The 23,261-nt window shown below is 44.2% G+C and overlaps 1 protein-coding gene and 1 long non-coding RNA gene across 4 annotated transcripts; one reads left to right on the forward strand and one right to left on the reverse strand.

Moving 5' to 3' along the window:
• The first annotated feature begins 9,618 nt into the window (after window positions 1-9,618).
• Window positions 9,619-23,065, forward strand: nkpd1 (NTPase, KAP family P-loop domain containing 1). Of its 3 annotated transcripts, none has more exons than XM_029845943.1 (7): window positions 9,619-9,637; window positions 11,702-11,781; window positions 18,269-18,389; window positions 18,990-19,106; window positions 19,724-20,061; window positions 20,341-21,786; window positions 22,600-23,065. In XM_029845943.1, exons 3-7 carry the CDS (start codon window positions 18,371-18,373, stop codon window positions 22,888-22,890), a joined length of 2,211 nt encoding a protein of 736 aa, XP_029701803.1. In that variant the 5' UTR covers window positions 9,619-9,637; window positions 11,702-11,781; window positions 18,269-18,370; the 3' UTR covers window positions 22,891-23,065. The 3 variants fall into 3 exon arrangements, with proteins under 3 accessions (XP_029701803.1, XP_029701802.1, XP_003969939.2); XM_029845942.1 differs by lacking the exons at window positions 9,619-9,637; window positions 11,702-11,781 and adding exons at window positions 17,422-17,732; window positions 18,105-18,160 and having other exon boundaries at window positions 18,261-18,389; XM_003969890.3 differs by lacking the exons at window positions 9,619-9,637; window positions 11,702-11,781 and adding an exon at window positions 17,423-17,732 and having other exon boundaries at window positions 18,261-18,389.
• LOC115251951 (uncharacterized) lies at window positions 12,950-16,530 on the reverse strand. The gene is made up of 3 exons (XR_003890434.1): window positions 15,737-16,530; window positions 14,304-14,879; window positions 12,950-13,239 (listed from the first exon to the last, which is right to left on the reverse strand). It is a non-coding gene; the product is annotated as an uncharacterized lncRNA (long non-coding RNA).
• Window positions 23,066-23,261: the final 196 nt, after the last annotated feature.

The following is a 23,261-nucleotide window of genomic DNA, read 5'->3' on the forward strand; positions in this document are numbered from 1 at the left end:
GGTTTACATGCACACCTCTAGTTCAACTGTCACAGTATACGTGCACATGATTATTGGAATCCAGCCTCCACTTCCTATTGAAGTTTGCACTCTTTCAGCTTGTCAGTTTTGGACCATGTCCTGTTGATCCAAGACCTTAGAGACCACGACAGTCAAGAGCCAGCTAGCAAGTTAGCAACTGGCATGGTGATAAGTGTGTTGCGTTATCCATCCTCACTGCTGTTTTTTCACTTCTACTTGTGTGTCAAGATGAGCTCTGGCTTAGTCGTAGAACAACCCTTCCCATTCCAGACCGACGTGTCTGTATACAACATTCACTCACGTTGTGTGGGCGTGCTAGCTCGACTTTTTAAACCTCCGCTTAAAAAGTTTATGTTCGCTTTAAAAGTCCAGTTTTTTCTAAAGCAATAAGTTGTCTTTGTAGGTGCCGTGTAAACCTAACGGTCGAACAGGTGGGTCCATCCGAGAGCTGCCCTGATGTTCTTACACAGCTGACACAGTTCTCGCTATCAGTCCATCACAGCCTATAGTGGGAACACACGCCAGATCAAAGTGCACCACTCACACAGTTTCACATGTACCTGTAGCACAGAGGAGTAATCCCGTTCCATAAAACCATTTATGAGTTGCTGCATTGGCCTGCTGTTACTGAGCAGTCTGGTGGCATTTTCAGGCTCCTTTTAATCATAAAAAATGCATCTTCAGCGGGGAACTAAGCGGACCAATACAGGAAAGTGAAATAAATCCTCCTTTTCAAGCTTGGAGAGTGAATTCTGATTAGCTTTCGATGGATAATGTATATGTTATATACGAGCTCTTCGGCGTGTGGGTGTTATTTTGCATGGATGCATGCACATGCACGCCACAATCACTCACTCATAGGGCTTTTCTCACATCTTTATTTGGCCCCTCACAAAGGCATACACGCTTCAAAGACACAGAGGTTTGGATCAAACGTGGTGGGTGCAGGTAGGTAATAAATGTACACAACACTCTCCATGGCGCCGCTCCCTTCATCTGCGGCGCTTTTCATGTCTTTGCTTGCAGAAGCCATGTTGACTACAATCCTGGAATCTTAATCTGACTGAATGAACTTGAATCAAAGTGAAAACGCATTTCAAATAAATCAGATGTCAGAGCGAGGGTAAAGTAAATCCTTGACATTAACTGATGCCTGCAGTAAAAAATGAATCCAGCGACAGCAATTAGCTGAGCACAACATGTGTATTATATTGTGTTTGCAGTTTAGATCTTAGTAAGTATACTGTTAGCGACGGGTTAAATCCCATTGTACTATGACTAGCAGCTAACAGCTGGAGGAGCAAATGTTTCTTGGACTGCATCAAAGCGCCATTTATCACAACCGGAGGTGGAGAAACTGAGAACCGGCTCGGTTTGTCAGGGACAGGACTGGCAGTTTTCCGGTTCCAGCACTAAACCGCAGACCAACAATTCGAAAGTGGCAGCGAGCAAAGTGATATTTTTGGAGCACCGTCAAAGTGACCTTTAGGTTTGTAATGTGTGTAGGAAATAAAAGCATTTTTCCACAAAGCATCCTTCAGATGGGAACACTGCGAGTTGCTGTTAAACTGCGATGGCCAACAGCAGGATATTGTGCCTCTTTTGATTCCACTTGACTGTCCTTGAGGCATATTCCAGAAAGTTGGACTGCTGTCCTCATGGGACCTGAGGGATGGAGACACCGACGTGGGGGAGTTGGTGTCCTCCCAGAACAACCTCTCACCCCCACCTTTCACCTCACCTCAGGAGACAGATACAGAGGGTCAGCCGACCCTAACGCATGACCAACTTTGACTCTCAGGGGAAATACTTTTAAAACATCTGTATTCTAACCAAATTCTTCCTCTTTTTTGTTCTCTAGAAACTGAGCGATGGATGAGAGCAATAATACAGCAACACTGGGGATTCTTTGATGTTTGAGGAAGATCGGAAATTTTAAAATGCAATTTTATGCTCAGCACTAATACAGGACTTAAAATACGTTTATGGGGGGTATTTTATTGGCTTCACTTGTTTTCCTCCCACTTACAAACGTTTTTATTGTGTTTGGAAAAAAACCCACTTGAATGCAAACGTCTTCATAAGGCAGCAGCATTCATCACATTTAATCTATTCATAAAACTTCCCTCCCAACCCCTGCTGATGCCTCCAGATTTATCTCCTCAAACTCTGTCCATAGCTTATTAAAGACCTAATGAAATGTGATTGATGAAGAAACACCTCGTGATTAGAAAGAGCTGGTGGCAGAGATGGTTCTGATTTTGAGCAGTGAAATGTCACCGCCGGGCCTTAATGGGTTATTTTCAAATATCCCCTGTAATTTACAAGATTGCAAATAATTTAACATGCCAGGCCTGTAACATTGTTGTAATAAGCCATCTAAAACAATTTATTGGATGTTCTCTCATAATAATTCATGAGAGTCCTGCATGTTTTATGAACGATCAGTCAAACTCAAACACCGGCAGGCTGCATAATGAGGAGCTATTGAGAAGAATGAGGCCTTTTCAAGTTCAGAGCACGAAATGCTGTTTTCTACGTGCAGCTTCAAACCTGGCTTCATAAACAAGGTGCGGGTATGTGTGTGTGGGTATGTATGTGTGTGTGTGTGTGGGGGTGGGGGTGGGGGGTGGGTGCCGAGGGTTGTATTTCAATTCCTCACTAATTAATAAATAATAAGAAACCAAATGCCTGCCAGGTTCTGCTTTACTCTGAAAAGCAAGGCTGTGGAGCTAAATGTCTAAATGCCACCGTAATTATTTCCACAAAAACCGCTAATGTCGCGCACTGATATAAATATCTCTGGATCAGTACTATAAGGACTATCTGAGGGGAGGGGGGGGGGGTCCTTCATAGAACACAAAGATGACAGCAGGGCCATCCACGACGTGCAGCAGCGGAAACCTGATGAAGAGCGACTACTGGGGAGAGGAAGAGACCAATTTCTGCAGGTCTATTAGCTATCACATTAGCACAGCTAATGCTAGAACTGTAGGCATTGCCGTGTTCAACAGGATGTTTTGAAAGTAGTGAAAAGCTCGAGTAATCCGTCACAAAGTGTGTTTACATGGTCGCAAGGAAAACAAATTCCTGTGGTAGTTCATAAAACACATGTGGACGGCGAGCCGGCCTACGCCATCTATTTCACTGACCTGGAAGCAGAAGCATCCCACCGAGTTGTTTACACAGTCTGCTGTGTGTGGTCGCCGGAAACTTGTGAACCACAACAAAGTGGGTTTTTTTTACAATTATTCAGTCAGATCCAATAATTGTCATTATCAGATTACAGTTATCGGATTTTTTGGGTCAGTAACCAAACTAAACAGTGGACTAAACACAACCGTGGGTGCCGTTACAGCAGGAAAGAAGAAGACTTGCAAATTCATTGAAGATTTAAATCTGATTATTTTTCTATAACTTGCGACTCTCGTTAATTAGAAAGTTATAAAACATTCGTTTTGTGGTATCATTTTATGGTTATTGACGATGGTGCCTTCACGAACCCCAGGAAAGAGACGGGAGTGAAACGCAGCAGGTAGTAAGCTTCACCTCCCAAAACTGGGAAGACGAGTGAAAAAAGAAGTCGTGGGGGGGTGGATGGCGCGTGTGGTGCAGTTTTGTTGTCATTTCTGCCGCCACGGCCTTGCCCTGTTAGACAAATTCAATGAATGTGGAGATGGCGTCCACCCAGGCGGAGACTTTTACCGACCACCCATCAGCTGCTCTTATTTGATGTCCCACCGGTCTGGCAGAGTTCCGCAGGAAGTCGTGAACATTTTGATTTTCAATGAGGTCTGATTTCAGTTCCAAAATATTCCAGCTGAAAACCCCCACTATCACAGTCCTCCTGTTGCTGTCAAGATAGATTTTGTTTTACTGTTTCAGTTCTCGCCTCGTGGACTCGGAACATGTTCTTTCCACTGACTTCGGTTTCTGGAACCTTCCATTTAATAGGCCCAGCGTTGTTCCTAAATATGGTAGACAAAGCAGTAATCTTCCCCGAGGTGCACGCAGTCACTGTCTCCATTACCAGCTCATTACAGGGCGAGCTTCCAGGTGTACGTGACCACGCTGCAGGTAGCACTAATCCCATAATGACACCCTTCATTGATTGCGGTCCGATCTTTATCCGAGGTTCCCTCACTAGATGGAACCTGTGGCCTGTGAGAAATAGATTTTAACCTTTCCTCGGTGGTTGAGGGACAGGACCAGAGACGGCCTGAGTCCGTCCCAGCTTTTGGAAGCAGGACGCTGCAGGACAGAGACGCAGATGTTTGTCACAGACGGTCAGAGTCCTCGGCGACGTTCCAAAGCATCTCCGGGAGGAAAAGTCAGGCAGATTTTTTGCAATTTATGCTTCTTCGCATGTGATGCGAGTCGTTCATCTTTACAGCCATTTTATTGTCATTTCTTCAGCATTTTTACAGGCAGCATTCTTGTACAACCTTCAGAAATGTACAAAATATTTCTGAAAAGGTGCAAAAAAATATATGAGCTGGCAAACAAGGACTGCTATTTCCGAAAGCCAAGAAAAAGAAACATTTGTAACCTGCGACACGTGTCACACCCAGGAGTCTCATTAGCAGCATGTTTAACTGTTTTATTAGACAATACAACAAACAATGTGGACAAAAATTCATGTTTTGCTTTTAGAGGAGAAAATGTTGCTGGTGGGGAAACAGTGGTATTAATATTCTCCTTTGCTGCAAAAAGGGAATAAAAGTTGTTGTTTTTCCTAATTTGGCAAAAAGGATCATTCATTGTAATCGCAGTGATTTGGAAACTCCCTATGGCTACAACCTCACGCTGACGGTGAGGAGTGGAGACGTGCTATTGGCCACAGAGGACCTAACTGGAAGAGGATTTAAGTTTAAATACAGCTGGGGAGCGCCGAAATCCTGAAATATATTAGCGCCGAAATCCTGAAATATATTAGAATCCTGTCTTGATGTGGTCAGTCACTATGTGGTCGTTGATGGTGAATGACTCCTAACAATATTCACTCTGTGACTTTTGATGTTAAAATGGCTTCTTAGTAATTTTTCAAACTCTCAAAGTACCTTAAATGTCTATTTTGTCAAAATCACATTAAAAAATTACATCATGGTACCTTTCCCTGATTTATAAAATATAAACCAGCGAACACATGAGCATTTGAGCCAGAGCATCTCTAGAACCGAGGCCAGCCTCGCTTTTTAAGTGTCTTTCTGGCTGTCAGACGTTCCCCGGGCTTTGTGCTGTGATTAATAATGGCTCCAGGATGGCTCACCTCAGGAATCACCGATAAGGGATTTTGGTTTATTCCAATATAAACTCTGAGTGTTCAATTAACACCGATCCAGGAGTCCCCATGATTCTGTGCTGCAGCGTGATTGACAGGTGGGATTGGAGGAGAAAGGTTACAGGGGCTTTGGAGGTAACTGTAGAATTATGGGATCGGTTGGGTGGCTTGGGGGTGGGGGGGTGGGGGTGGGGTGTCGCAGCAAGCAAGCGCAGATTGCTGGAGATCGCATCATGCCATCCATACCAATAGGCTCATGCACAGTTTGGTGGATTCGCAGCACACATGGATGCGCCTGCACAAAACACAAATCAGCCCCTTCAGAGAACCCGTGGCCTTACGTCTTCTGAGCACACGAAGAGCTTGTAGTGGCTCACTCGCAGCCTCGCGCACGAGCTACGTTTGATAGAGGTCTGAGGAGTCACGCGACTGGCAGAGTAGTAACACGCTGTGGCCACGAAGCGCCACTGCCGTGGTGACTGATATGAATTCACAGGAGAGACAGACAGACGAATACACCAGGATGGCTGAGCTATAATGGCAAGATGTTGATCAGATTTGGGGCAAAATAAATCCTTTAGCTTTGAAAAGGATGAGAGAAAACAGCGGCATGAGTTACAAAAAGGAGGGGGGGGGGGGGGGGGGGGGGGGGGGTAAACAAGAAAGGGATTTAATATGGTGAGGGGGGAACGCGGAGGAGAAAAGAAGCCTGTTTTACTCCAGTGAAAGGCCCGGTGTCAGAATGGGCTGGATGACGGCTCACAGTTTTGTGTCCCTTTTTCTTCAAGAACAACCTGTTTGATATGCACAGAGTAATATAGAGAACAGCGGGGGCCTCGACAGCATCAAAGAGAATTTCAACCACACACTGGCCCATTACTGCGCGCACATGTGTGTATGTGTGCGCTGGTAATGTTACGTGTGTGTGTTCTGCTGACTATAGATGTCAGCAGGCGCTGGCTCTATTTGATCATATCAACCATCTTAATTTATCACATCTCTCCCACCGGTCACAATTCCTTCACTCCTCCACTGAGTTTAACACCGAAGAACAAATTTAAGCAACCGAGAGCGGATTTTTCTGTCTGTTTGTCCTTCTTTTGTCGAAAACAGCATTTTAACATCCTGGAATTTTTACGTTTCTCAGTAGACGTTCTGGTTTGAATGCTGCGGCTTTGATTGTGCGACAAGGCCACGTTTTATGTGCCGAGGTTTGATTAGAATATTAAGATGCAGAATAAGCCGACAGTCAGTTGTGGAACTCCTAAAGATCCTGGGTGCAGGGTGGCATCTAGAGAATACAGATTCCAGTAATTGAATTTTTCCTCAATTCTCTCCCATTTCAAGTGCTTGGAGGAACATGGACTACAAAATCAATTTTTCATCATCTGCATCCACAAACACGTCCATTCCAGAGGGGCAACGTTGTAGATATATGAAATATAAATCAAAACTGGGATTTGAAATAGTTTTTTTTTTTATGCCCCAAAACGCCGATAGGTGGAAAGTAAAATCAATGATTTGTAATGTTCATATTTAAACATGTTTGGATGTTCGGGGCCACCGTAGGAACATAAATGCATTAATATCTTAAGGCAACACAACACATGGGTATGTTCCACTCTAAAATGCATGTCCATGTATATTCCATTGTAATTCTGACTAGTAGAACTCTCAGTGGCCTCCTGTAAAACTGGCCTTCATTAAAAACAGGTTGACAATAAAAGGGCTTTAACCTGTTTGGGTTCTTTTTTTCCTGAAGCTCCGACAAGAAAGATTAGATCTAAAAAGTAATCATCTAATCAATATTTTCAATCTCTGCAGAGCGTTTGCCAACCTTATTTCCAGTGGATTCATTATCATTCATAATTGTGAGGAATGGACTTTCTAATTAAGCTTCTCGGCGCCTCCCAAGGCGGAGAGCCAGTCTGGTTCCAGTCTTATTGACGGTTCAAAGCCGGCGTTGTGCTGAGGGAGGCGTGCAAGGATTATAATTTCTATATCAATCATGACTGGGTCATTTTGTCCAATAAATATGTATTCTGAATTTCTTCCAATTGCATCATACCTCATTCCACATGACCTCTCCGAGTGGTTTTGTTGTTTGTCCGAGAGCGCGAAAACCCTCTCTGGTCACAGCGGCAAATATTAGCTTTTCTGACAAGAAGTCGTATGGTTTGATTATAATTTCCAGAAGATCTGAGAGCACGTTGGGCACGTTATTTTTTTTTTCTCTCTCTCGCCGCTCTTATGTGCGACCGGATCACATGATGGCATTTCATTTGCACGACCAAAGATCTGCGAATGAGGTCTGCGTGAGCAGGCACGCTCGTGTCGTTAACATCCCTTCTGAGACCGCACTCATGAATATTCGCGCTACTTCCAGGCTGCCTGAACCACCATGAGCTCTGAGAGCATCGGTAGTGAAAGAGCATTTGTTCTGTTGTTTATTTCACCCCATTAGCGCTCCTTTAAACGGCCTCCCACCACCCTGAGGGGATTTTAGATGCTGAGAGCTTTAAAAGCTTCAAGCTGTTATTGGTTTTCTTTCCTTTATACCTTTTGGTGAGGACTGTAACAATGTCCACATCCTGCTTGTTACTGTACGTGTCGAGAATCTTTGGGTTATTATAACATCTAAGTCTGAAGGAAAGAACAGCTGCCATCTTGTTTCCGTGCCCAGGATGTGTCGCAGTGATGTGTGGAGCGGAAGATGAGGCTCGAAGATTAGCGTTCAAACTCAGCAGGGGCTTGTTTACAGTTCTGTACATCCCGATGGAGGAAGGTCTCTGTGTAGGACTAAAATATGTAGATCCCTGTGTGTTGGGCCAAATGCAAAGAATTGCACCAAAGCTTCCTCAAGATCTTGTTGGAACAAGTAAAAGTGTTTAATTTAATCTACAGAATTTAGGTTTCAAGGGCTTAGTCAATGCCTGGAGCTAGGGTTCCGATCCATATATGGGTGAGTCTCTAAAGTGCAGATGATAGAAAATCCAATCTTCTCCAAACATGTGTGAGAAAAGAGTTGATTGTATGCGCGGCTGCGTAGAATTGAAAAAAATTCTGTATATAATTGCAGTGTTCTCAAATATTTAATTTCTGTATTTCTTGTATTGGTTCCCAGTTAAAGGCCCCTGCACGTAATGTTATTTCACAACATCCACTCCCGTCACCAAAGTAATAGCTCACTGCTCATTACTTTTCCAACCTGTGGCGTGTTGTTGATGTCGTTGTTGTGCGTGGGTTGATCACGTGTGGGCTAATGTCTGCGACACACCACTGAATATCCAACGTGTGCCACCCCTGGTTTTTATCCTTCATCTGAGCGAGATTAAGAAAATTGTGGGTAAAAATCTATGGTGCTTAGCAGAGTTTGAATATAGCCTATCAGCAGTTGTGCTGTCTAAATATCAGCAGGTCGCTGGCAGCAATTACAATGGATTTTTAAGAATAACAGCACGCCTTGCTGTAATCTGCACTCCTGGCTGTTGATCTGTCTCTCTCTCTCTTTTTTTTGGATCACTTTAGGATCTCTATGGAGCGTGAGGACAGTATATGCTTCTGTAGGTCTTTATTGCTTCTGCAGAGAGCCATCATCTCTGCATGGGACTAAATGCTGCCAGCCTGCTTGTCTGTGTTTTGCAGTTTAGGTACCTGGTGTTGCTGAAATTAGCTTTAAAGTTTAGGTGTTTATGTGGCAGGAATTGGTCATTTATTCCACTATGTTTTGATGTCATGGTTTCAATGTCATATTTACATATGTACTGCTTGTTTCAGTTAAATCAGTCAAACTAGTTTTTACACAAACCTTGTAGGGATCTATAATTAGATTATTTCTGAGTCAAAATCCATCAACGGATTGATGTACGTTATGTACATTACGTTAGCCATGATTATCGGTTGCTTTATGAAACCTTCCATTTCATGTCCTTTTATACAACACCAAACACTTTTGAACAAGCGAATACCCAATGACGAACTCTCCTATTCTTACCCAACCTTTCATATACATACAAAAACAAATCAATTTCCTGTCAAAGTTTGATATGTTTGGTAACTCCACATATTGTAATGCAGTTTGTGCTCAGACAGATACGTATATGCTAATTATTGCCAAGAATATCTTAATTATAAGTGCTTTAACACATAAGGTGATGCTCATGCGTCACGGTGATTAGAAGAAGACATGCTGTTTGGTTTATGGGGGAGGGAGGGCTGAGAAGTAGACAGGCAGCAGGGGAGACTGAGGATGTGGCTCTGCAGGGTTTTCAACTCAAGCCAGCAGGGTTAACAATGTGCAGCCTCTCAGTGGAGGGCAAGAGACACTTATTCATGGTAAGTAACACTGAAGCTACGGCTGAATTTTAACAACTCGCCTCACCTACATGGATAAATAGTGTTGGTGAGGGTTTTTCTTTTCTTTTTTCCTTTTTTCCTCACTATTTTTCCATATATAGTTATAGTTTTAGGTCCTTGGTACCAAATTTTGGCAATCAAGCATTCATTTAACAATGGATTGTGACTCATTTTGCTTTAAAACAGCCTTGTCAATAACTAATTTTGTTTTCTTTTTGCATCCAATGTTTGATGATGGAAGTTGTTGCTGAAAGGAATGTCTTGGTGCTGCACAAATAATGTGAAAATCAATCTCTCTGACGATCTCATAAATGTGGCTGAAAATCCCAACGACCTAGAAAACATCCTGTGTAAATTTTAGCATTTAATCGGTATTTTATTAGGAAACAGTTTATATTTCAGCGGAATGTGGCTATGGCGATAATTCCAATGCGAAAGTTATCACATCTACTCTTTAAAAATTTTAACTTGCATTTTCTGAATATAAGTTTGAATGCTGTATTAACAGAAATCTTTCCAGGGCAAATCTCTAAAGCTACTTACAACAAAGATCCTCTTGAATGGAAGCTTGTCAAGATGCATTTTATTCTTCTGGTACTGCATCCCACTCATGCACGCTGGACCTTTTCAATATAACATTTTAACCTTTAGTAACCTTTCCTAGATGGCCTCTTAACCACCTCACGCCTCTGACTATATTAACATGCCATTATGGCGTTTTTGTGGTGTGTTTCAGGTATGGTGGCTAAAATATGCCGATGGTGGGGGTAGGTCTTTCCCAGCGGTCACAGTAGTGAAGCGGCGTTACGCCTTTAATCAGTGTCAAAACAACTTAACGTGCGTGTTTTACGAATGTGGGAAGAAACTGGAGAGAATCCAGACGGGTGCTGAGAAAAGACTCCACACAGGAAGAACCAACCCAGAACCTTCTCCGGACACCCGGAGGGCGACTCTGTCCACCAGATGATGATGCCCCCACCCCATAACTATCTACCATCTGATGGTGGTTCCTGACTGTGGTTTTGAAGAACTTGGAGTCCTGCAGTGCCCAAATGATACCGAATAAATTTGGGAATAAAATACTATCTATCGGCATATTTAAATAATAAGATAATGAATTTTCTTTGATAACATCGGTGAAGAAAATAGACAGAACAGATCTAACACGCTAGAACGAATCATGAGTGAAATTATTCACTTTCAAAGGTTTCTGCTGGGTGACGCTGTGATTAAAAACATTCAGAAACACGAGCGCAGAGCAGCATTGTGACAGGAAGGAAATAAAGCATGGCTGCCCTCCTAATGATTCGGAGCTGTCAAAATCAAATCAAATCAATCTTTATTTATATAACGTCTTTTACAATCAAAATTGTTTCAAGGCGCTTTCCAGAATCCCAGGGCCTAACCCCAGACAAGCAACAGTGGCAAGGAAAAACTCCCCTTTAACAGGAAGAAACCTTGAGCAGGACCAGGCTCATGTAGGGGGACCCTCCTGCTGATGGGGGCTGGGAAGAGAGGAGAGGAGAGGAGAGGAGAGGAGAGGAGAGGAGAGGAGAGGAGAGGAGAGGAGAGGAGAGGAGAGGAGAGGAGAGGACACAGAGCACAGAAACACACACAAAAATACACTATTTATACAGCGGGTCAGCGGGGCTGGAGGTCAGAGTATAAAATCAACTCTTAATGTATAAAACGGTCAAAGTCCCATTTGAGTAGTTCTCTTGCCTTTTTCTAGCCTTCTGTGAGACCACTCCTACATCAAAACTCATTTCATCTTGATTCAATGAAGTATCTGAATAAAGACAATGGTAATTCAAATGTCTATATCCCACTACATTAGCTGGTTTAGGAGAAGGGCCTTTGTTATAGGAAAAGGAGAACATTTCCTGTGTCCAAGCCCAGCATTCTCTCCACACCGGGACTTCTACCCACGGTGGTTTGTTATCAGTAATGTCCCTCTGTTTCTTCTCCCGCTCCCCCATGGTCAAGATTCATAATTACTACCGTTTTTCACACGTCACTGTAACCGATGCTGCTATTTTTCAGCGGCTTTCGCTCTCCGTCCATCCCGCCCTCCGCATCTGCACAAGAAAAGCCAAGCCTGACAAAGTGTTGCTCCCGTACAGGTAAGTGCTCAAATTTGAAAGCTAATCATCCCAAAAGTGCATACAGCAAATGCTACATTACCCAGTGTTCAGAGCAAAAGAGAAGTCCCACCATTAACTACATATCGATCTTATCTGTGTGATTTAACAGTGCCTCCTCCCCAACCAGCTCCCATCGCTGGAGGAAAAGCAATAGAGCCTCGTCACACACACCACAACACACACACACACATTCATACACACAGTGGGTGTGATAGTGGGTGTTGGGGGGGTTACACTCGAGTACATGACTAATAGACTGTCGACATAGATAAATTACTTTTAAAGTAACAGAAAATTGCTCTGTATTCCATTCATTGCACCGTGGTTTCCTCTCTTCTCTCAATCACTCTTCCCTTTTTCTATCCCCTGTCCTCCACTCACTTGTCCACTCCCCCCCCCCCCCCCCCCCCTCTGGTTTCCTGCTCATGCCTCCATTTATCCCCTCTTCATCTTTACACGTTCGCACTGCCGGGATCTTTCCTCCTCTGCCAGCACTCCCATTCTTGTCGTGCAGCCGTTCTCTCCACATTTCCACCCTGTTTCCCGAGCAACAAGTAGCACTCGGTTACGTGTATGTGTGTGCACGCTTGCGTGTGTGTGTGTCCCAAGCATGCAGAAGGAGCCGCAAAAAAAAAAAAAGATCTGGAACTGCAGAAGAGTGGAATTATGCAAATGAATCCAGCCAGTGACAATGGATTACAGCAGGATCTCTCACAGCTGATAGAAGCGGTTTGGAATGAGCTCTGAGAGTCACTTTAAAAGATTCTCCTCTCATGATTCTGGTTCACATTCACACTGACATTTCTCTGTCTACCTACTGGCTTACTCCAGCCAGGATGCTGAAGAGCTGCTCCATCTTTGCGTAAACAGCCCTGAAATTGGAAGACGAGGTCGTCCAAGATTTTCTGAAAGACGCCTTTTCTCTGAATTAAAATATATCATTGGTATTCTCATATTATTTTCATTCATCGTGATGGCAGCATTGGAGCGCCCCCCCCACCCCCACCATGTACTAAAGATGCATTTTACAGACTGGCAGACTTGCAGGGACCACACGGAGCCCTGTCACTCTTTGTTTTTTGCTTCAAAATGTGTTGCGGCCGTATAGCAACTAATTCCAGACTTGTTACGAGTCCCACGTGGACACTGTTGCTGATGTTGTTCGGTGCCAGACGTTTTGACAATGTCTAGAGCACAGCAACAACACACGCGTTAGCCTTTATTAGCTGCGGTTGTTTACATCTGCACATTGATTTTGCATCTGCCGTTGCCAGCCTGGCTCTGTCCGTTTGCTGTCAATTACACAGGTACACCACGTCCTCCTCGACTTAAGGAAATGTATGTGAATCTTAAGTGCGTCCTGTTTGGTTGTAGATTGATGACAGACTCACAGGCCGGTGCTTTGTCATGGTGGTGCCCTAAAGCCACCTGGATGATCTGTGAGACATTTAAGAAGGAAGAAGAAGAAACCATCCTTATTATTAAGTTATAGTTTTTGTTGAATACACATGAGACGCAAGATGTGTTTGTGAACGTTCAATAAACACATGCACCTGCCATCATTGCAGGATCAGAGTCAGGTGTCAGAGTGAGAAAACGGCCCTCTATTGGTGTATTTGGTGGGGTTCGCTGTCTTGCTGCCTTGCTGCCTTGCTGCCTTGCTGCCTTGCTGCCTTGCTGCCTTGCTGTCCTGACACCTTTCCTTCCATCAGCCCACTTTCCATATCTTGGTTTGTAACCGGGATCGATCCAGAGACCCTCTGACTCCCAGCTAAGTCTCCAGCAGTGCGGGACTTAGAACCGTCTTTCATAACAAGAAGGCAGCAAGTTTGAATCCACCTATAGGCCTTTCCTACATCTGCATGTTTGGGGACTCTAAATTGAAGGGCTGGTTCACTGTCCAAGGACTATCCTTGCCTCTGGGATCTGTGAGGTGGGCTTCTGCAACCACTCAACCCCTTTAAAGGGTGGGCATTGAACAGAAGATGGGTGGAATCGTCACTGCGGATGACACTGATGTCAGTCATGGATGTTTTGGAGGGGATTATTAAAACCGCCATGAGTTCTGCTCCCCTTGACTGGGGTTCTCATACGTATATGTACCTCATGCTTTCACACACTTTCTCATCCTGACAGCAGGTTCTGGTGTCAGTTCACACCTTTGCAGTCTGCATGTTCATTAAATACCTACCAGTCTAGCAGATTAGCACTCTTGCGCGATGAAGTCTTTCCTTCTTAATAATCAGACACTCCTGGCTGTGTTGACTGAAAATCTCAGATAGGGGCAGTCTACCACAGTGAACGCGTGTGTTTGTGAGAGCAATAAGTGGAGGGGTTGAGAAGAGGAAGCTGGAGAAACACTGTGCACACTCTTTCATAGCTGCAGCTTCCTGTTTGCTGAAGGTCTGAAAGGAGCAGCTTTCATAACAGCCTAATATGACCCTCCAAGGGGTCTCAGGTTACAGCTATTCTATCACTGCAAGAGCTGCCATCATCCTCACCTCAATAATCCAGGTCTTGTCAACAGCCGTCATCCCCTACAGCCCCTGAGCCATCTGATATTGACAATAAACCAGGAGGTGAGATCAGCGGGGTGGCTCAAATGCGTGCACACATGCGCGTTTGGTGAAAAAAGGTCCACAAGTGGACACTCATTCTGGCACCACCACCCAGAGAAGAGCTCGCTCTGCACCTGGTAGATATACTCTTTCACAGTGGGATAAAGGTAGATTTCACGGAGGCCTGGGGAGGAATACAAAGAGGCAGCCACACAGAGAGAAAATGCGTAATGATGCGCGGCTTTTGGAGAGTCCGGGTTACGCACGGCGCTCTGCGGAGGAGATGGAGAACTGGGAGCTTTTTTTCATGCATCATAAATGTAATATCATTTGAGAATGCAGCGCTCACCCACAGCGGAGAATGGGAAATTTGTGTGACCCATTAGGAAGAATGTATTACCCTTTACAAGGTGGCAAAGGACATATTGTGTGGCAGAAAGGCTTCACAAACATATGCGTGTTGCTCTTATCTTTTCTTTTCTCTCCTTCTCTCTCTCTCTCACAGGTTTTGAGCAATGGCTGTACAGAAAGAGAGGGGTGGGATAAGGGACACATCAGCATAGCCACTATTTACATTGAAATGACTGCACTGCTTGAGAACTTAAGGGAGGAGGAGGAATGGGAAGGGATGAAAGTGAAATGATGTGATCTGTTATATACATGTGAATAAAAAGGGGGTTGAAGGTGCAGGCAACAATAATCATGCACAGGATGTTTGTGCTGATAGAAATAAAATCAGCATGCATACCATTTCATTCACCTTTGCGCTGCAAGTGCTTTTAGGTGGCAATCTCATAGCTACCGTTTTATCTCCTGGTAATTTCTGCAGAAGCACTGAGCGAAAATAAAATTTAAAAAAAGAAAAAGAGAGTTTTCATGCTCCCAAGTCTGCTGGGATCGGTAAAGCAGACAGGTTCTATAGATCTTCGGGATGATTATATTCAGAATCTTTTATTTGTAGGTGGGTTCTCTTTTTTTTTTTTGGTGGTGGTGGTGGTGTTTTATATGGCTTCTGTTACAATAAAGCTTATGGTGGGGATCCGGATCCCGTCACCTTAAGATGAAGACCCTATCATCATATCTGCAATAGCAAAGCTCGAGACATCATGCTCTGATCTGGCAGCTCTTGAGTTTTCGTGGGTCTGGCCATTGCACCGGTCTCTGCCTGCAACTTGCCAGCAGTGTGCAGCGAGACTCATCATCAGACCACCCCAACTAGAAGTCTGGAGGCCAATTAGGGCGGGCAGGCTGGTGTCAGGCTTTGTGTAGATACTTTAGCTTGTCGACCCTCAGGAAAAAAGCATAAGTAAGAAAGGCCCATAAATGATGTCTGCCTCTGCGTGTGCGTGTGCGTGTGCGTGCAGCTGCTGATTTACATTAAATGGCTGTCAGCCCTTCCAAGAGCAGCTCCAGCACGTCCCGAGCTCTCCTCTGCAGCGCTTTCTCAGTAAATACCTCCTCCACTTCACAGCCCAGCTCCTACATACCAAACAGAGCAGAGACCTGTGAAGGGCGTCTGGACAAAAAGAAAAAGAAATCAGTTTGATGCACCCATGCGCGATGCTCTAGCGCCCTCTCTCGGCGTTTAACGCACCAACATGATGGAACACAAACCCGCTTTATTTCAACTCGTCAGAGCTGATGCAAATGTTCTAAAGTGAGCGCAGCAGTAAGCATTTACATCCCCTGAACCTATTACATAGTATAACATATTATAATTCCCCTTTGCCTTTGACAAGGGTGGAAAAAAATCTAAATCAATCCTGCACTTTAATTTATTTGTGATACCTATCGTGGATTAATCATAAAAATGAATTCATTAAAGTTAATTGCACGGTTTTTGTGGTGAAAGGGCAAGGGTTGACCAGGAAAGATACCATCTAATCCATTCAGCACCAGTTTTCAATGGACTTTCTCTCCCACTCTCCCTCTCACATTCTTTCCATGGCAGTGGAGTTAATTAAAGCAGTTGAACAGTCAGGTACTCTGAGTGGAGGCAGAATTAGTCACCCTCGGGCCAAGCACTTAAAATCTTAATTAGACATGCACTAATTAAAATTCTAGTATTTGCTCTCAGATGCTTGTGGAGTTTTAAAGATCGCCACCTGTTTGCGTGGCGCCGAAGTCGTTCAGAGGAGTTTTGTCATCTGCTTTGTTTATCATGGATTTTTTAAAAGCACACACATACTCACAGAACATTCGATCGAAGGAGAAGCCCCAAGAAAAATGAACATAAACTGGAAAATTGCAGGATCAATTATCCTATAAGTAGATCTGATATTATGATATGCAGAATTCTAAAGAGTTAATTTCCCTGTTGCTGTTTTCTAATTTAAAATTAAAGGCTTTAAAAGACACCAACCAATGCAATGATGTTTAAAACATGGGACGATGGCTCCATGGACGAGGACGAGGATTTGGGACTGGATAGATTTGATTCTACCGATGTTTAAACTTTGTGTTTATCTGTATGGCCAAGTTTAACTTCCGTGGTCCACATATTTATATTTAACCACATTCGTGCCTGCAGCAGTTTAAAGTGACGCGACCTCTGGTTAACCAGTGACATGTGCTTCTCAAAGTAACTTTAAATAAACCTTTATTTTTCTTTATGGAAGTTTGTGAAAGATTTTTGTTTGTGACTGCAGCAGTGGATGTAAATAGAAAGGAAAAACTCAAACATGCCAGGGGAAATTAGTCTTCAAGGCATTTTTTTTTTTTCAAAGCTTGACTAACCAGTTGTGTCAGAGCAAATCCTTCTTCGGGCGAGAGCGACGGTGCGGCTGCTGTTTTGGAGTTTGACTGCCACGCATGTCGGTTCAGGCCAGGCAGAGCAACCCAGCCATGCTAAACTGGAGGGACTCCAAAGTTGGAATCCTGTTGATGAATCACGCAGGCCCCGGGCTCCAGGGGGGAATCGCTCATTGGTCACATTTTTCCGTGGACTGAAAAAGTTGGCCAGGGAATGCTGTAAAAAAAAAAAAAAAAAAAAAAAAAAAAAAGGATTGAACTATATATATATATATATATATATATAAGAAAAACGATTAATCGTTTTTTTTTTTTAAACTACTTTTATTGTGAATGGAGAGATGATTGGAGTTTGGAATAATGGCTGAGAAAGAGAAGAACGTGCCGCTCCAAGTCACTGAGGGAGAAAAAAACTCTTTACTTCCTGGAAAGCAAACCACCAGCCCCTTCTCAGGTGTCACTTTGTTTCACCCTTATCAGCGTCGTAAAGTTTAACGACACTGCAGCCCTGGAGGTTGAAGGTTCATCACCACACCTTATCTGCTGCTGCATGGTCCTCGTTTTTAACAGCTCTGGATGAATTAAAATAAAGATCACAACTGGCATGAGGAGTTGTATCAGGTAAGTTTATACCTCCATTATATATTTACCCCCAAGCTTATAAACCATATCATCATTTATTGGCGCCTTAAGGTGTCATCGAGGTGGTTTTAAGTGAGGTTGTCCTGTAAAAGATGAAACTGGAACATCAGGAAACTTTTGGTCGGGTTGTTTGTGAAGACAAAGACATGTTTGATTTTAGGAAGCAGTTCCAGCAAGTTTGTTTAGAAGAGCACATGCACACATCTCCATGCTGGGATGTTTAGAAACATGCTGATTACCTGGCAAACAATTCTCACGGGTCACAAGTGGGACGTGAATTTCTGGTTTACATGCATGAGTCCGCTGTAGGGTTTCCATTCAAACTGAGCTCTTTTCTTGTGGATTCTTCAGTGTTGTTCCATTTCCAGCCCCCGACAGGACCGTTTCCCTGTTTCCATCTCACCCAGGTGTTTCTCCACCTTCCAGAAATGCTTACTTTTTAAATTGATGCCAGTTTTCGGTTTCGATTTCTTTCCCCTTCCAGTCTTAATTGTGAAATTAACTTAGATTCTCAGGTTCCAACAGAACTCCCACAGCGACGCTGAGGTCCTGCTCCAAGACGATGATGGTTCAGTCGGGTTTTCTGTGAAAGCTGCACGACTTGTCACGCTGCCGCCATGTATGAGCCGACAACAGGTACGTTTCTTGTTGCAGGTAACGTTCTCCTGCACGCTGGCTCTGGTTCACGCGCTCGCTTGTTTGAACAGATCAGTTTTTTCTTAAATCGACAGTTTGAGTGAGCCGTCGAATATTTGATGAGAGATAGTTCTGATTTAATGTTGGTTTTGACTGCCAAGCCTTAAGGCAAGTGTTTATTTATTCCGAGGAATAAATGAAGAGATGATTGCAGATATTAATAAAGATTTGATCTATCATTTAGTGTTGGGTGACGGTGACATTAATTGAGCGCTGCAGCTACGAAAAACTGCAGATTTGCCAAGGAAATTAAAGGCTGAGTAAAATGTGAACAGCAAAGCCAATAATGAATTTGGAGATGTCCAGAAATAAGCATTTAGCTACAAATCAGCCATTGTGCACCTGCTTTATTCAAGAAAGCTTCCACATTAACTGCTGTGAGCATCTGAGCGTCTACTAGCTCTACTTCTCTCACTTTTAATTGATAAAGTCTTTGAAAAGCTGTCACCCTGGGCTCCTTTCGTGGGTTTCGCAGGACTTTACACAGACGCAGAGTGAACCTTGGGACAATTTGACCCCCTTTCCCTCATTTGCTTCCAGATGATATTTATGCCTACGCGCTCTCCAAGGCCCTGACCCGGGTTTCGGCGCCTGCCACTGTAGGACTCTATTCTGCGTGTCAGAATCGAATCACCAGGATCCTCAAGAAAATAGAAGGTACGTTTCAACACGTCCGACACCTGACCTGAGGCTGAGTTGGAAAAAGGTGCATTCCAGCGGCGCGCTGTCGCAGCAAAGGCTTTAGTGTAAACTCACCTTTAATGTCCAACCCACAGTGCGCCGACCGGCTGAAGTGCACCTTTAGCGCAGTGGATGCATGAGGCTTTCATTGACTCTTGCATTGATTTATCTGCTGCAGTCAGACCATGAAAATGAGCTACCGCGAGTCTTGGCACGCAGGTGACCCTCGCATCACCCCAGAGCTGCCTCTAATATGACTGATTGAAAACTGGACACAGTGCTCCGCCGGTCTCTGGGGGAATGCTGTCTTTAACACAGAGACTATAATTCTCCTAAACGCAGAATTGGACACAGGCCTGACATACTTCTTCTGTGGCCTTGATTTTTTTTTCTTTTTTTAATATGTTGAATTCAAGAGAAATATTAATATGTATGAAAGTATTGTATGGCACACATATGTTTTTTTTTATTACTTTTAGTACCCAAAAGACTTTGGATTTAACCTCGAAAGGTAGATTTGACCATAGATTATGTATCGATCCAAGAAGTTTGATAATCCAACCAAATAACGTGTATTTTCTGTATATTTTCAGTATATATGACAGAGGAGGCTTCCAGGACCGAGCAGGAATACAGAGGACGCTCAAGGCCTCGCTCCATCAAGCCCTCGCTGTGTGGCCTCCTGGCTCTCATCGGACGGATGCTCTTCTACAAACCCGTGTGGACAAAGACAAACCAGCATCACCCCAACGTCCGATTCATTTATGTGCATTTTAGCGCCTGGCACTTCGCAGGCAGCAACCTGCTCTGGGCCGGGATAGCGATGAGACTCGTCCACGCCATGCAGTGGCACTTTGGGAAGCTGCAGATGGTACTCTATCGTGTTGGTCAACACAATAGCGACGACGAAGAAGAAGACGTAAAGGAGAAGGTTTGTGAGCTTTCTAAAACTTTTACGGCTACTTTGGTTTAGAAGCAACTGAGTAACAAAACCATTATATTAGTTGTATTTGTCCCAAAATGGTAATAGAACCATTAGGATTGAGTAACTCATTGGCTTGCTATAGGCTTCAGTAGTGCTAAGAACAAAGGCATCAGTGATTAGATGAATGGATGCCTGATATGGATATTGCTTGAATTTGGAGAGATACATGATTCAGCAGAATTATTTACTATTTAACCTTTTCCCATTTTTAAAAAACAAAACCAGATTGTGATCGATGGTCCGCATGACTGGAGGTCCAAAAAGGTGTGCTGCTGCCCTCTCTGGTCTCTTGCTCTGGTCCTTCTTCTGATACCAATTGTCATCGTGGTGTTCCTCCTGACTTCTAAATTTCCTAAAACTGACACAAACTCGAGCCATGAGGGGCCGGAGCCAAAAAACCATGTGGGCGTCCTGGAGGGTCTGATCATTGCCGCATTAGGAGTACCAGCAGCAAGTGGCTTGAGGTTTGCCTTCCAGATGTGCAAGAACCTCATCTTTAGCCAGGATCTGAACATAAGGCGAGGGATGGACAACGAGCGGATCAGCACTCAGCTGGGCTTCATGAACGACGTGAGGAAGGAAATATGGTTCCTCTCTCGCTTCGTTCATTTCATGGAGCTGTTTGAGAGGAGACGGATCCGCGTGGTGCTCAAGATCACCAACCTGGACCGGTGCACCCCAACAAAAATAGTCGCTGTCCTGGAGGCCATCAACATCCTGCTTTCAGATGAGGAAAGTCCATTTATTTCCATTCTGGCCGTCAACCCAGAAGTCCTCATGAGGAAAATCAACTTTGCTGACTGCTGCTTCAGCAAGGAGGACAGAGCACACGCCTTGTTGAACTGCATCGTGACTCTGGCTTTCACTGTGCCGCCGCTGTGCGACGACTCAAAACGCACCTTGTTTAACGGCCTTGTCCGAAACTGCGAGGACAGGAGCACAGCGAGGTCCAGACAGGCCACCAGGAATCTAAAGGGGTCTTCCTCAGCTGTACCTTTGGTGGAGATATCGCTGGAAAGGCAAGAGTCGTACCCGTTGGTTGAGAAGACTTCAGCATCGCTGGAAGTCAAAAACGAAGAAGTGGAGATGTGGATCAGGAACATCCTGATCAGCAACGAACGCTGTCTGAACAAGTACATGTCGGAGGACACCATGTTTATGAGAAGGGTGTTCAACTCCATTCGAGTGACGGTGATAATCATGAAGGCCTTGAAGATAGAGCTACCTCAGCCAGAGCACGTGGCAGCATGGGTGGTCCTGGCCAATCAGTGGCCCTGTCGCCTCAGCTGGATCATCCAGTGTGTGGAGGATGCCGAGCAGAGGGCGGACATCGACCGCATGACCGGCACGGACGACTCAAAGACCCTGTGGAAAGTCTTCAGCGAGTCCAAGGCCGAGCTGTACATCATGAGTGCACAGATCGAAGATCTGCTAGAGCTGGACGGCGATCCGGAGATGTTTGAGAGATTTCTAACCGTAGATTTCGAATTCACCGTAAATGACCTTAAGACGTATGAGATGACGACTGTGAATCTGGACCACACAATCAAGACGGAGCTTGCTCAGATCAGAGGAACATCCAGGCTGAAGGACTCAGGGTGGATGAGGAACTTGGCTCCACTGCCCATCACAACTATCATCAATATGGCTACACAGGATGTGTGTAAAGAGGTATGATACTTTTTTAAGTTAAAAACCTTTGAGAAGTCCGTCTTGGATCACCTGGCAGCAGATGTAAATCATTTCTTTCCAATTCTGATTCTTTTTCCTCGTTTGAGATCATGAGATAGTCTTCGGCCTTCCTTATTGGCTAGCCTCGTGATTGTTTGCAAGTGTTGGTAATTGAATGGTCCATTTATCACTGAGCCTGTTTACATGACCATAAACATCTGATTACTGGGCACATTGGATTATCGCAATAATCAGATTCGACATGTTTACATGTACTTCAGGAAGGTAAAAATCGACTTCCCCCTGCTGCACACCAACTTTGTTGTCTTTTGTCTTCATTGCGACGGCTTCCGCTTTCCTTCACCTGAGCGGATGTAAAAGAACAAAATAAAACAGATTAACGGGTTTACACAGGCGAAGAGAGACATCGGGGTGAATTAATCTGATTTCTCATAATCAGATTGCTGCCGTGACTGATGAAGCATATCGCAGCATATCGCATTGTGCCATTCACACAATCACTTGAATAATCTGATAACTCCAGAAAGAGGATGAGCAGATTCCTGTGGGGAAGGGAATCTCGTTATTATGTGGCTTCATAAGATATGACAGATGCCATTAAGCTCGAGTGCAGAGCCTTCAGGGAGTCCGAGTCATTTTTGCCCAAAGACAGCTAAATTATCCACCTCACCTTCAAGAAAATGCTACCACAAGACTGTTGGTCTACATCTCTTGTTTCCATCATCCCCTCAGCAAGCAACTGCTCGCCACCACCGATGACGAGGAAGGCTATTTTTTTTCTCTTTTCTGCAGATGGAGAGAATGAAATACCCCAGTAAATACATCGATAAAGTGAGAAGCCACGGACTCGATGGGCCGGCGTTGGTCTTTGGCGACGTCGACGACCTCAAAGACCTTCTAGACATGACTTTTGGAGAATGGGCCACATTCCGACTCCACTTCCTGGGCTTGAAACCTCATCACCAAGCACAAAACAAGAAGTCAGTGAAGAAATCTGCTCAGGCGTGCTTCCCGCCACGATTTCCACTGCATGTTGCCAATCAATACTCTTCGAACCCCTGCCTGGCTACCTGCAGCACATGAGAGCTCGCGTCATTTCAATCAAAGCATTTGGGGAATATTCCTTGCATGAATATTTATTTTTTTGGACTGAAACAGTCTTCGCATTTTAATGCACGTTTCTGATTTCAATTTAAAAAAATACATGGGTGAATTCCTGACGATGACCAATAAATGTCATAGAGACGTTTTCGACTGACATAATTCTGTTAACTTCCAAAAACGCTGCCCAGAAGATAACGCTCCTGTACGACGAGCGTGTATCGATATCATGCTCGTTACTCACAGATGAAGCCTTGGATTCGCCATATCCAAGTCCCATTTTCCACAGCCGATGTTTCCGCACATCATGGTGGGAAAACCAATTTCACGGCTCCAATGTCAGGACACTAATA

The sequence above is a fragment of the Takifugu rubripes genome, chromosome 13, assembly GCF_901000725.2.
Source record: "Takifugu rubripes chromosome 13, fTakRub1.2, whole genome shotgun sequence".
NCBI classification, from domain to species: domain Eukaryota; kingdom Metazoa; phylum Chordata; class Actinopteri; order Tetraodontiformes; family Tetraodontidae; genus Takifugu; species Takifugu rubripes.

Coding starts and splice junctions, on each gene's coding strand:
- nkpd1 (XM_029845943.1), top strand. Junction 19,107..19,723: donor GATCCTCAAGAAAATAGAAG/GTACGTTTCAAC, acceptor GTATATTTTCAG/TATATATGACAGAGGAGGCT. Junction 21,787..22,599: donor CACAGGATGTGTGTAAAGAG/GTATGATACTTT, acceptor TCTTTTCTGCAG/ATGGAGAGAATGAAATACCC.